The sequence below is a fragment of the Echiichthys vipera genome (assembly GCF_963691815.1).
Source record: "Echiichthys vipera genome assembly, chromosome: 1".
Taxonomy (NCBI): Eukaryota; Metazoa; Chordata; class Actinopteri; order Perciformes; family Trachinidae; genus Echiichthys; species Echiichthys vipera.
The window spans coordinates 15,421,888-15,435,706 of record NC_139826.1 but is presented as its reverse complement, the minus strand read 5'-3'; the positions used below and the strand labels follow the sequence as shown (position 1 = coordinate 15,435,706).

Below are 13,819 nucleotides of genomic sequence, written 5' to 3'. Positions count from 1 at the left end.
CTGTGTGAGCCATCAGAGGCCAGCTCTGTGAGAGCCAGTCAGAGGCCAGCTCTGTGTGAGCCAATCAGAGGCCAGCTCTGTGAGAACATCGAGACCTATTGCCTATTACCTATTGCGTGGAAAAAGTTAAAAATGACTGATAAAGCATAGTTTTAAAATCATGAAGTTTTCTCTCTCCAATCGTTCGGTTGAACAAATTTGAACATTGGGTCAATGGCCCTCATTTATCAATCTTGTGTGAAAACGGGCGCAGATCTGAGCGCAGCATTGGTCGTACAACAGGACACACATGTGATTTATGAAACATTCGTATCTGACCAATCTCAGCGTACAAATAATAAATGCGGCGGCTGAATTCGATCGTCATTAACACGTTACGCCCTTAAATATTCCTGGTTCGGAGGCCTCGCCCACTGAGGTCAAACATGAAGAGGAGAAACGCTGGTACGAAAAGAAACTTTTCCGACACATCAGATCGGCATCCTGACATCTGAGATGGAGCAAAATAAAGATGTGCTTTTTGGCAGTCTTAAGAGTGGAATAAAAGGGGCCCATAAAAACGCTGTATGGAAAAGAATAACGGAGGCACTTAACCCGAAGCAGCGCTCCACTGTGACCCGTGTGCATGTGTGCGCACTGCTGAACCTGCGCTCCTGCTCTGTAGCGGGGTTTGCCAGCGGGGTTATTAGGTATTCCGTTAGGGGATAACCATTGTCACTTAGAAGAACCATACCAAAATGTTAATCATCTGATACCTTGTTTGGTTTAATGCAATTTATCGAGGGTAGCCACTAACCGAGGAGATGACTTTGGCTCTGCAGTGCGCATTCCTGCACCCGCGCGCCAACACATTCATTCATTCACTTATTCTTCTTCAACCGCTTGTCCCTGTCGGGGTCGCGGGGGGCTGGAGCCGGGCTGTTTTGAAATATAAAAGAATTGTGTGTTCCCCCTGGCCACCTGGCCGCCACGCTGAAAAGCGATAGCTTGGCATCACTAATCACCTGTACATTTATCGAGTGGTAGTTTTTGCGATTGATGAATGCGTAATCATTCATGGATGGTGCCTTCAGACGCGCATGAGTACAATCAATTGTTCCAACCACAATTTTTTATCCTTTTTATTAGTTTTAAGAATCCGTTTTTATCTGTTCTTAATATGTGACTGCTTATGCTTAATGACAGCTGAGGTTTGTTCATTATTTTCATCCAGATTTTGCTGTGCTGCACCGCAAATGCACAGGCTCAAATTTGCATACACGATCTCAGACCTGACGTGAGATTTGATCGTAGCTCCCGCTCACGTCCAAATTGATAAATGCCGAAGTTTGCTTGGAAATGGTCGTACGCAAGGGCCAATGAGAGCAGGAAGGCACTTCCTATTGCTTCTAGCCACAGAATAAAAAAAAAAAGTCCTAGTGCTACAGTACAATGAGCACATTTTCTGAAAGAGGACATGAATGCCTATATTTTTAGATCAAAACTATATCTGAAAAGTAAAGGTAGAGGAAGCTAGAGAAGATTTAGGCAGAAAGAAACTCAAACCTGAACGCCAGAGCGGGGGAGAGCTCAAAGAGATTCTCTTCACTCTACCAGCGCAATACACACTCATTATAAACTCTGATCAGGTCTAAAAAAACATAAAACATAAACTGCAATGTGCCTCAAGCTTCAAGCATTTCCACCAATAATCCGGGTCTCAATTGAAGTCTTGTTTAGGTAAACAACCAACCTAGTTTCGTTATATGCTTTCTGGGAGAGCGAATGTCAAATTTACATTTATTTCTACTTCCATATGATGAAATCTTGTATTAATCCCCTTTGGGCAAAAATATCTTTTCATTTGCCTCACTTAAAGTTGAGAGTCCAGGGTCATACACCAAACAGCATTTCTGGTGCTCGTAGGGATTTATCATTCGTTGGAGGGCACTGTTTGCTGAAAAGCACTTGGACCTCTCCTTCATCCACCTGAAGGACAGAGCTGTCAACCCACATGGTCACCCTGCTGAGGAAAGGAAAGAAAAATGTGTCTGTCTCTGAAATGTCAATAAAGAAAGAAAAAAGAAAAGTCAAAGAAAGAGCTACATCCCAATTAAATTTGGGCTTACCCGCAGATATTGACATTGACCAAAAAAAAAACCAGGATATTATGTGAAAAATAAAATCAATAAAGAATCAATCAATCAATAAGAATTCTGTTGTGCTCTTAAACTGCCACCAAGGGCCTACCAAACCACATCCCAGTGGCACACATGCAGTGGCTATTGATCTTATTTAATGAATTAAAGACTAGGCCCATATGGTAATTTAATATAGACGTCTACACTGTGAATGTAAAATATATGTGAATTCAACCTGGTTCCATGTTCACTGGCCATGAGAAATGTTTGTTTTGCACAACCTAGTGCCAAAATGTCTGCATGCAATAGATCCAAAAGGATCCCGATTAAAGTTTAAGCCGCTAAAAATTTAGTTTATTTTAGTTTTTTAGTTAATATTTTTATTATAGCATGGCGTACTTATGAAAAAATAAAGAACAGAGTTCAAAATATCTTTAAGTAGGCTATTGCTATTATAGTTTAACAGTAAAAAGCTCAGCTAATCTGCTTCATCAAGACCGTGTGGATGTGGCTTTATCAGATTGGATTGACAGTTACAGTAAACTATCAGGTTCTGATTTGAATGCTGCTAAATTCTGATTGGTGTGCAAAAATATGGGATATCACAACCTGTTCTCATCCCAACTCATCACATACAGCTCAGGACTCTGGCATCACTTGTCAATGTCTTAGGTAGCCCTGCACGTAAAACGCACAATGCTTCTGGTCGCCGCACTGGGTAGCCCTGCGCATCAAAAGCATGACACTCTTGGTCACTGTATTAAACACAGGGAACATGTTTATGTTGTGAACTCACATAAAACCACGTGGTTAGGTTTAGGCAACAAACCCACATGGTTAGGGTTAGGAAAAGATCATGGGTGGGGATTAAATAAGTGAGTGTGTAATGTAATTATAGACTGATGCTCTCGACTCAGGGGACATAAACAGAACATGGACTGTGGTCGCCTGGGTGAAAGTCCTTAGCTTGTTTGACCCAAACACCTCCTCATGATGAGTTTGGCTCTCTTAATCCTGGGGAATTGACACACAAGGCACCCTTGTGTGAGCGCAAAACGACCTGGACATCACCTTTTTCACATACAACAATCAAGTGACATTATCAAGAGAAAAAAGAAGTACAGAAATATCTCATATTTAGAAGCTGTCTTTAAAAGAACAAAAAAAAACAACCATAAAGGCCTATAGTAGGCTATATATATGTATTGTGTTCCAATAAGTGTTGATGTAATTTCAGTATGCTGACTGTTATAACAAAGCAGACACATGTTGTCTTGGGAAACCTCAAGTTGTGATCTGAAATTGAAGCAGTGAGCAATTTTCTCCAGGTTTTATCAGATCAGGTCACCATAGGCTGCACAGTTTTTGCAGTGCACTGTGCCTCCTATCAGTGACTGTGTGCCTGAGTGTGGCTCTCCCTCCCTCTCTCTCTGCTCTCTGCTTCTCTCCACAGCTGTGGACGCGCTTTCACTCTTCCCCACTTTCTCCTCCTGTCTGCTCCGCGGACCGCTGCTGCTGCTGACCCTGGATACAATTTAAATGTGTCATTTGAAACAGAATGAAAGCTATTTTTTGTTTCGTTTTTCCCATGTGTTCCTTCCTTTTGTTTCTTCTGACAGGTGAGTAAACAGCTACTATTTCAACATAATAATATATTATAATAATTTGATTTACTTGTTGCCTAAATGTAGGTTAAATGAAAATAATGCGAAAATTAATGAAAATAAATATTGACATACTTAATCATGCATTTTTTTTATTTTAGGCTTTACAAAAACAATATGAAATGGTCAGGATGTTTTTCTGACAGGATAGTCAGAATGTCAAAATGTTTTTAATTTAAAGGGATGTATGTGTATGTATTATTGACAATTAACTTATTCCTCTTTACACTGAAGGACATCTTAAAATAAATCAGACCAACAAAGCATGATTGAAGGTAACAATTTGGGATTACAAAAAAAATTGGTTATTAATTCTAATCAGTTTAGTGAAATCAGTTAAATATGAAGGCATGCACTGTTCCCTGGATTGATGATAAACAAACAATCATCTGGCTAGTAGTCACCTTGTAACCAAGCTGTACTGTAAAACCAACTCAACCACATTACAGTGTCAGATCCACGTCTGACCCTCTGCTCTTATTCAGGAGGCTCGTGTTCAGATGCAGAGCACAAGCTCTTCTCTGTGATATTCTCAAACTACAACCAGTACATACGGCCGGTGGAAAATGTGACCGACCCAGTCATTGTACAGTTCGAGCTGTCCATGTCACAGCTGGTCAAAGTGGTAAGTAGCCTACAAAAGGATTTTTTTACTGTTCCCATGACAAGTGCTGATGTCAGTAACACATTTGAGTTATGGCTTCACCACTTTATCACCAATGAGCAGTCATGACCTGAGAGAAAAAACAAGAAATAACATAAACTGCATTAAATCTGGAGGTTCTGAGCATGAGAAGAAATAGATGACGTGTCAATTTGTGGATTTTGGGGAACAAAGTTTTAGAGAATTGGGATGCTATCACCTGAGATAGTCCTTGCCAGTGCACATGTAGCCCCTAGATTGGAATCCCGTGAAGAGAACTACATACTAGATGAGAGAGGGGACAGTGGGGCTGTTTATGTGGCCAAGACAAGATGGGGAATGTCAGCTGTCTGAGTACCTTTCAGCTTAGGCAGCCTCTATCACTCAATCACTGCCACTTCAAATGAGCACCTCTGGATTTAACGGTTTGTTTCACCAGAGCTCCTTGACTGCAGACTGGCAGGGCAGACAGAGACTCAGACAGGTCTTGAGCAGAGGATGTCGACAATTAAGCAAAGAGGCTCGCGTTGGACAGGCAGGACAGCTTCATTCACAAAATTGATAGCCTTGGATGTATAGTTCTCTATATCATTGGTCCTTCTGCTTGTGTTGAACCTAAATCATGTTTCCGTGTTATTGACAAGAAAACTGCCTTTAGAGATACCGTGTTGACCGCATCAAATTGATTTACATTAAAAAGAAAAGTTAGACATTTTCAGGAACCCAAATATTTTCTTTCTTGCCAAGAGTTAGATAAGAGGATCAATACCGCTTTCATGTGTGTGCAGTAAATAAATTAGCTACAGTAAAGAGACTTGTTAGCTTAGCTTAGCATAAAGTATTTCCCAAAATGTAACCAATTCTTTAAATTATAATATTCAATAAGATATATCATCAGCCAATAGTATAAAATAAGGTCACAGTGTATGCAGCTGTAGCTTATATACAAGGTTTGTATTATACACTTTGAATGGATAGTGTGAGGCCTGACACATTGTCACCAATCACAATCTGTTTTACTGTGCCTATTGTCAACAGGCTATCTTGTTGTTTTTTTTAATTTCTCTGAAGAACTAAATAAGTATAGAGTACATGTCTGGATCTAGATATGTCCAATAGATTACATATACAGTATTTTGTTGTATTGTCCTTAACTCAGCTGATGTAGCAGGCTGCCGCGCTCCAAATGCTGATGGATGACTCTTATTCTCACCACACCTGGTGCTCCTAATCCAGATGCAATTGGTATTGGTCAGCCTAGACCAATTACAGCAGCTCATTTAGACCATCAATAGCTCATCACCTGAGGTTGCTCCGTCATCATCCCACAATCAGGGATCATATAACAGGCTCTGTGCTTCTCAATAGTGACAAATGTCAATAGTGACTAATGTGCTTATTTACTCTCTTGCAAAAGTTTTTATTTTTTATTTTAAGATTATTATTTTTAGCTTGTTTTTCAGTACAGCTGGAGATTGACAGGAAATGGGGAGAGAGAGAGAGAGAGAGAGAGAGAGAGAGAGAGAGAGAGAGAGAGAGAGAGAGAGAGAGAGAGGGAGAGGCCGTACCCATATCGGCAGCAGGTCTCCAAGGTGAACAGCCTCTGGCATGTTAGATCAAGGTAGCGTAAGCCCCTTCCCCATACAAAAGCACTCACAAGAGGGCACTTTCTTGCCAGATTTAGCGACTTTTCAGATCTTCTTAGCAACTTTATTTATAAAAAGCGACTACCGACCAATTTAGCGACTTATTCAGATCATCAGGGAAAGGGGAGAAATACAGTATATGGTCGGACTAATACATTCCCATGCAGTTGCTCTGAGTACAGTTTAGTATAGTAGTATAGTATAGGGTCTGTCTCTCTCCTCTCACGCAGCAGAACTGTTGTTATGTAACGCAGAAGGCTTAAGGCCAGAGGTTGGGCGATGACGGCATCGTTTAACACCGTCCAGATCACAACGGCATGGGGGCGTTTTCAATTCTGGGACCCGGTTTCCAAAGATACCGTTACCGATAACGCAGGATGCGTGTGTTGTGCGGTTACAGGAAAACGCGTCTCCGTGTGGACGGGCCCTAAGTCCCACACAAAGTTGACCCCCACAATTTATCTCTCCTCCCCCATTAGTCCCCCTCCTCCAGCCATATCACTGAGTTCTTAGAATAAAAGTGCAGTCTGTGCTGTGACCGCCTGGCTCCAGCTGTCATGTGGGTTATGCTCCAGGCCTTGAGGACCCAGGTGTGCCTGTCTTAATCCTCTTGTCCAGGATATGCAGAAGCCTGACCCTGCGGAAAGCAAACAAACAATACTCACTAGTGGATTTGAAGATTGTCTGTGACAGTTTTCTTCTGGGATGGGATTACACAGCTCTCACCCCAGTTCATGAAATTACGACATTTTTTGTGGCGACATGCACTAACATACACATGCAAGCGGACCCATTAGGATGCTATTATTCCACTATAGTTTTACATAGCAAATGTGTGTTTGCTGCTACAAGTATATAAATGTTCTGGCTATTGAGTACAGTGTCTTTAAAATTGCTTAAATGTCGTCATTGTCAATTCTGCTCTGTTTCCAGGATGAAGTCAATCAGATCATGGAGACAAATCTGTGGCTGAGACATGTAAGTATATATGGTGGAAATGGACCTTGAGCAAGGACATCAAGTATGGATCCAACCTTCTGTCAGATATGATTCCTGGGGACTAGACTGATAAGTTGAATTATTCATGGAAGGAAACTTTTTAAACACGTAGAGCTTTCTAGTCCTATTTTACTTAATCTTGTTAACCAAATATACAGATATTACGTTTATTTTTTTAAACTTTTTTTGACAGTTGTCTTAATACATACATACATACATACATACATACATACATACATACATACATACACACACACATACATACATACACACACACATACATACATACACACACACACACACATACATACATACATACATACATACATACATACATACATACATAGAAACATAATCTTTTTTTATTTAATACTTTTAAAAGTGTGACAGACACCTCTAAGCATCCTCAGCTCACTGGACATTAAACTGATGATGAAGATTAAACTTAGGTAAACTTAATTGTACTTCATTATCACAAAGAACAAGTATAAAACAAAAATAAAGTCCATACATGCTGTATGGTTAGATGGTTTTGCCATTCACTCAGTCCCATATGGTGTCTCTGCTGCCATGAAGCATAGTGCAGTGAACCAGTTTTGAATCAAATGAGGCAGGGCAGGTCTCCAGGTCCCACATTACAAGTGCTGTGCAAAATACACATCTGTGCTGGAGCCATGTTGTAGTTAGAGCTGTAATTGCTCTATGGTGCAGCGAGTTGAAGCACCAACGCTGTTTTGGACTACTGTTGTTTACAATGGCTATCCTCAAGAGGGGGTCAAAAACAATGGTCAAAAGATTCAAACACTGGTGGCCCATTATGTCTCCTCTCAGACTACATACTGTGTAAACTCTGTTTATAGGCCACAGAGATGACGACTTTTCGTTGATTTTAAGAGGGACATTTCACAAGAGAATGCTGAGAAGTCAGAGAAGAGTTGTACATTACAATAATCACCAGGAAGAAACAACGGGTACTCTTGCTTTTATATCAGTTTTGTAGCTTTTATAAAGCTGTTTATGACACACGTTTTGTTTTAAAGGGACAGTTCACTCTAGGAAGGCATTGTCGGCTAAGGGTTAGGGTTATTCATGGTCCCAGAGGACAAAGCCTAATGACTTTGCAGATCCCTTGACATTTCTTCTTGTGCCACCATGAGATGGATATGGTTTTAAATTACCATGTCCCCTTCACAATGTCTGATCACTTAACTTTTCATCAAAAGGTCAAATCTTTTATTAAAATTTGAATTTGTCCATTATTTGTCTGACAGTGTAATTTCTCTGATTTGTTTTTAATTTAAATCAATCATTATGATTTGTTTTTCAGATCTGGAATGACTACAAACTCAGATGGAATCCAAAGGACTTTGGAGGCGTTGAGTTTATTCGAGTGCCATCCAACAGGATATGGAAGCCAGACATTGTGCTCTACAACAAGTGAGTAATAAATTAAAAACCTGGCTCAACATCTCCATTGATTGTTTTGTGCATTTACAATAAAATATTGCTGGGCAATGACAACTTATATCTTTCTCCATTGCTCATTTATAATGGGTAATTTTTTGTTTGCATATTCTTAGGAGGGTGTATAAGGAACATCTGCGGGTACAATGTAATGAAACGACAAGGCATCTTTTTTGATTGATATCACAACAGTCCGTTGATTAAATTATTCATCTCCAATGACTCGTCTGTCTCCAACATTCACTCTGTCCTCTATTATTCCTTCACCCTTTATCTTACACTCTCTCTGCAGTGCAGTTGGAGATTTCCAGGTTGATGACAAAACAAAGGCCCTGCTTCGTTACAATGGTGACGTTACCTGGATCCCTCCAGCCATATTCAAAAGCTCCTGCAAGATTGATGTCACTTACTTCCCCTTCGACTACCAGAACTGCACTATGAAGTTTGGCTCCTGGACATACGACAAGGCCAAAATCGATCTGGTGCTAATTGGCTCCACCATCAACCTCAAGGACTTCTGGGAGAGTGGCGAGTGGACGATCATTGATGCCCCTGGTTACAAACATGACATTAAATACAACTGCTGTGAGGAAATCTACACGGATATCACTTACTCTTTGTACATACGGCGTCTGCCACTTTTCTATACCATCAACATGATCATCCCTTGCCTCCTGATCTCCTTTCTCACTGTGCTCGTCTTCTACTTGCCGTCTGATTGTGGTGAGAAAATCACTCTGTGTATCTCCGTCCTTCTATCTTTAACTGTCTTTCTCCTCGTCATAACGGAGACCATCCCCTCCACCTCACTAGTCATCCCTCTGATTGGCGAGTACCTCCTCTTCACCATGATCTTTGTCACCCTCTCTATTGTCATCACTGTTTTTGTGTTGAACGTCCACTACCGCACACCAAAGACCCACACTATGCCCTGCTGGGTGCGGACTGTGTTCCTGGGGCTGCTACCCAGGGTGATGTTCATGACTAGGCCAGAGAGGGACCTCGAGAAGGTGGCAGCGGCCAGCAGTGTTCAGACGATGCCTTCAAGGCCCTGTGCTATTCATTCATCAGGTACTTTGCAGAAGCAACACATACCTCAGGCCCTGGCCTCCAGTGTGGTGTCCAGCCTGACAAACCGCCAGCAGCTTTTCAACAACACAGAGCTCTCCAATCTTAATAGCTTAAGTGGAGACCTGGCTAAAGGTGCAAGCTCAACGTTCTTGTGCAGCGAGGGCCGTTGCAACTGCTGCTGGCACCAGAGAGCCTTCAAACTTCCTGCAGACTCTGGGGGAAGGAGCGGAGGACTGGGAAACCTGGGGACACTGACTGGAGGCAGTGCTGTCGGGGTCGGAGGGGGGAGTCAGTGCTCCAGCTCTGACTCTCTGGAGGGAGCAATAATGTCCCTGTTACCACTTTCCCCTGAGGTCAGGGAGGCTATTGAGAGTGTCAAATACATAGCAGAGAACATGAGACTACAGAATGAAGCAAAGGAGGTGAGTGCTCACAAAATCACTAGATCATTATGATAGATATCAAACCTTGATAAGGAATTAGCTTGAATGTATTTATAACAATTTCACCACATTATTGAGAATGTTTTTATTGTGATCCTTTCACAGGTTCAGGATGACTGGAAGTACGTTGCCATGGTTATCGACAGGATTTTCCTTTGGGTTTTTGTTCTTGTGTGCATACTGGGTACAGCTGGCCTCTTCCTCCAGCCTCTATTACTTGGGGAGGACATTTGAATCAGTACAACAAATACTGTGGAACTGCACAGCATTCATTACATATAAGATTTTCGATATGGTTGCAACAATGCAGAGTGGATCCAAAGTCAAAAAGAAAAGATTTCTCTGTCTGGACTCTCCAATGCTGATGACATGCTTAACAAACAATGACAAAGACCATGGTGGTTAGTGATATAATTGTGTAGAAACTTGGTCTGCAATATATTCTAACAGTTATTGAATATACTGAACTTAAAGCATCTAATTTCACATTAAGCAAGTAGGTAAATACATTCACCAATGTAACCATTATGCCAACAGAAAGCTCAATATTTGATTTATTTTGTTCCATAACAATAAAAACATTTTCTTCTTTAAATGTTACGTCCACTTTGACTGACACGCCGATATATTTATGTGTTATGGAAATATCAGAAAAATAACCATGCAAGGATGTTGACTGTGTTCAAAGAGTGACATCATGTGGTCAATCTTTGCTACTACATTTGATAACAAGGCTTTCTGACTGTTTTAAAGGGATATGTCACCCATTTTGTCACCAGCTCTGTACATATCTGAACATATTCCCACTTATAACCAGAAATGTTGTTTGATCTGGATAGCATGACGTTTGGAAACGGTGACATGAGAAAATGTCATCTAACTATTCAACAAAGTAATCTAATTGCAAAGAGAAAGAGCACATATACGTATTCACATTTAAGTTCTGTTTTTCTGCATATTTCTGTAAATAAATCTTTCAAAATCTTCTATAAAGCCGTTAGTGAACTCTATTGTATCTTCTGTTTCTGACACTAGAAACAAAAGCTGTGGGATGTACATGTTATTTCAAACACGGTGCCCAGGCTCTGTTTATTACTCTGTCTACATCCTCTGTGCCCCCTGTGAGCTAACTCAGCTTATTGGATCACAATCAATATAGAGAGCGAGTGATGAAGGATCTAGTTGGATTCCTCTCTTTACTTCGTCTAACCATCCTTCCTGGCCAAAATAAAATCTTCTCCTCTTATTACAAGATCTGTGCTGCCTCTTAATAGCTAAGTGATAACAACCCACTGGACTGTTGCTGTCAAACTCTTACATGTACTTAAAGATATATGGTGCCATGGCCTTTTATTTTTGCTCCAGTTATGAATGAAGTGTTCTGATGGCTGTTAAATTATAATCTCCCTGTTCGGTACAAGCTACCAAAACCAGATATTTTGTTATTTACTGCGGGTATTAGTGCTGAAAGAGTCTGGGCGCTCTGCATGAGGTCTGACTCTCAGTTTGTCACTGTCTGATTCTTATAATGCAACTAAAAATCAGAGCAGATGGCGAGCTATGTGATTACAAGAAAATCCAGCCCAGATTTAATTGAATGCTGGCAGGGAAGCACAGATAGATACTGTATTAGCTCTCTGTCACATCTGATAAGAAACCCCTGGTTAATGAATTTAATTAAAGCACACTCAGAACCCGTGTGTGGCTGATCTGCAGGAGGGAGATCTGCCGAACAGATAGGATGTACAAAACGAATGAGCTTCTAAAGGTATCAGTGAGTCTTTTTGAGGAGTAACGCCCTACAAAAACTAGCTATGAAAAGGGGGGAAATGGAAAAAAATACAAGTTTTACCTGCCAACAATTGCTCAGTAAAAGCATGCATGCCTAGTTTTTAACTGATGATGTTTAATTTTGGAACAAAAGTGGAAAGAAATTCAGAAGACAGCACAGAATGCACAGGAAGTGGTTCATTATATTTTCTGCATGTTTATTTTTTCAGCTGTCCGTGGGTGTAGACAAGAACCTGATAGGTGCCTGTACAGGGTTTCACAAGGTGCTGTGGAGTCGATGGGTGTCATATTGCTTATAATTATGAATATAATCACCATTCTTCTGTGTAAGTACATTGACAAGTGATATGTTTAACTATTTCATTGTTTGCATTTCTAATTAAGTGAACCTTTTCTTGCATGTATAAGGAGAAGGGATTAATTTGACTTTTTTTTCTTTAAGGTGCTCTTGTATATCAGGTCACAAGCCAAATTAATGGTGAGGAGAACACATGTGTGCTGCAGTCTCAATGTAATTGTTTTGCATTGCATCATTTATCAATTCAATGTCTGTTTCTGTTTCAACAACCCAATGTTACAGATACATTTCCTGCAAGGATCCTGACCCAGCAGAAAACTATAAGTGAGAACAGTGACCTTTATGTAACCTGCAGCACATTTGAGTTCAAGAAACAGATCACGGTTAATGTTTATTTATGTAAGGATGATAGCTGGATATATACAAAGAAGCAGAAGCAAGATCAAATTGATACCACCTTCATCATAGTCAGAGTCGGTCTTCATCACAGTGGAAAATACAGCTGTGTTTACTCCACAAGGAATGCTTTGCTTCCCAAAGTAGCTATGAGAGGACACAACGTGATTCAGATTCTGGTTATATGTAAGATTTTTCATCAATATTATGGTATTATGTCAACGTTATTTCCCTCCACTTATTTTGTCCTTCCTGCCGCACAGCCAATTTTCTCCCTGCAGATATTTCAGTAGTTGGGCCATCTTCAGTCAGTGAGGGCGACGGTGTTGCATTCAGGTGTACTGTTTCTGACATCCTGCAAACACTCGGCGAATGTCAACTCATCCACTCATACCTGAGGAAGAATGAGACCATCCTCCAAGTGCAAGCTTTTAATGTCATCCGGATGGAGGCGACTTTCACCATCAAAGGTGCTGTCATGAGGGATTCGGGCCATTACAGCTGCGTGGTGCTGCCATCTAAATGCATCCAAGAGCATGAGAAAACACTCTATGGAAATAACGCAGTATTACTCGAGGTCAAAGGTGAGGGTGTCAGCTGCTTGTCGTTACAAAATGCAATAAGAAAGATAAGCTTCTGAGCTTGAGATGGTGCTTTCATTTCATTAACAAGTTTTTTCTCTTTTCAAATTGATAGGAAATTACCAAAACTTCCTTTTAAGATACTGATGTTCATCACATCTGTTTTTCTTTGCAGCAAGTTTGGTCCTCCGAGTGATTTACTCTTTTGGAGTGATATCCCTGATGTTATTACTTGCTCTGTGCCTGTGGTGGATCAACAAAGGAGGTCAGATGATCAGAGGGAAATCGAAAAAGGAGTTTTAGAGTGCACATTTTGTAGTAAAGTAGTGCTCGCATCAACTGACAAATTAAAATATAATTAATTCATTATAATTAATATAGGATAATCCTTTATTTGTCCCACAGTGGGAAGATTTTCAGTGCAGCAAAGGGATGAAGCATCAGTAAAAATGCCAGCTATAATAATATGTAAACAGTAAAAAAGCAGTAAAACTGTAACATTAGTATTCAGGTACAACTTCTATCCTTTATGACACTGGTATACTACTACATACTTTAGTACGTACTGTGCACACTTGTCTCACAAATCACATTATGAACTTGAACATACAGTATGCATGCTTTATTTTACTTTAAAATCCTGTTTTACCCCTATTTCAGGCTTCTCACCGTCGTCCAACCCATGGTGAGTTTTGATCTGGTC

General features: G+C 40.5%; 1 protein-coding gene across 1 annotated transcript; it reads left to right on the top strand.

Moving 5' to 3' along the window:
• Positions 1–1,993: 1,993 nt before the first annotated feature.
• chrna3 (cholinergic receptor, nicotinic, alpha 3) lies at positions 1,994–10,284 on the top strand (the record flags this gene model as incomplete). Its single annotated transcript, XM_083919783.1, is given in 9 exon segments — positions 1,994–2,026; positions 3,574–3,597; positions 3,599–3,670; positions 3,673–3,739; positions 4,270–4,409; positions 7,007–7,051; positions 8,400–8,509; positions 8,829–10,029; positions 10,156–10,284. Coding segments are annotated over 9 exon segments (1,821 nt in total).
• Positions 10,285–13,819: the final 3,535 nt, after the last annotated feature.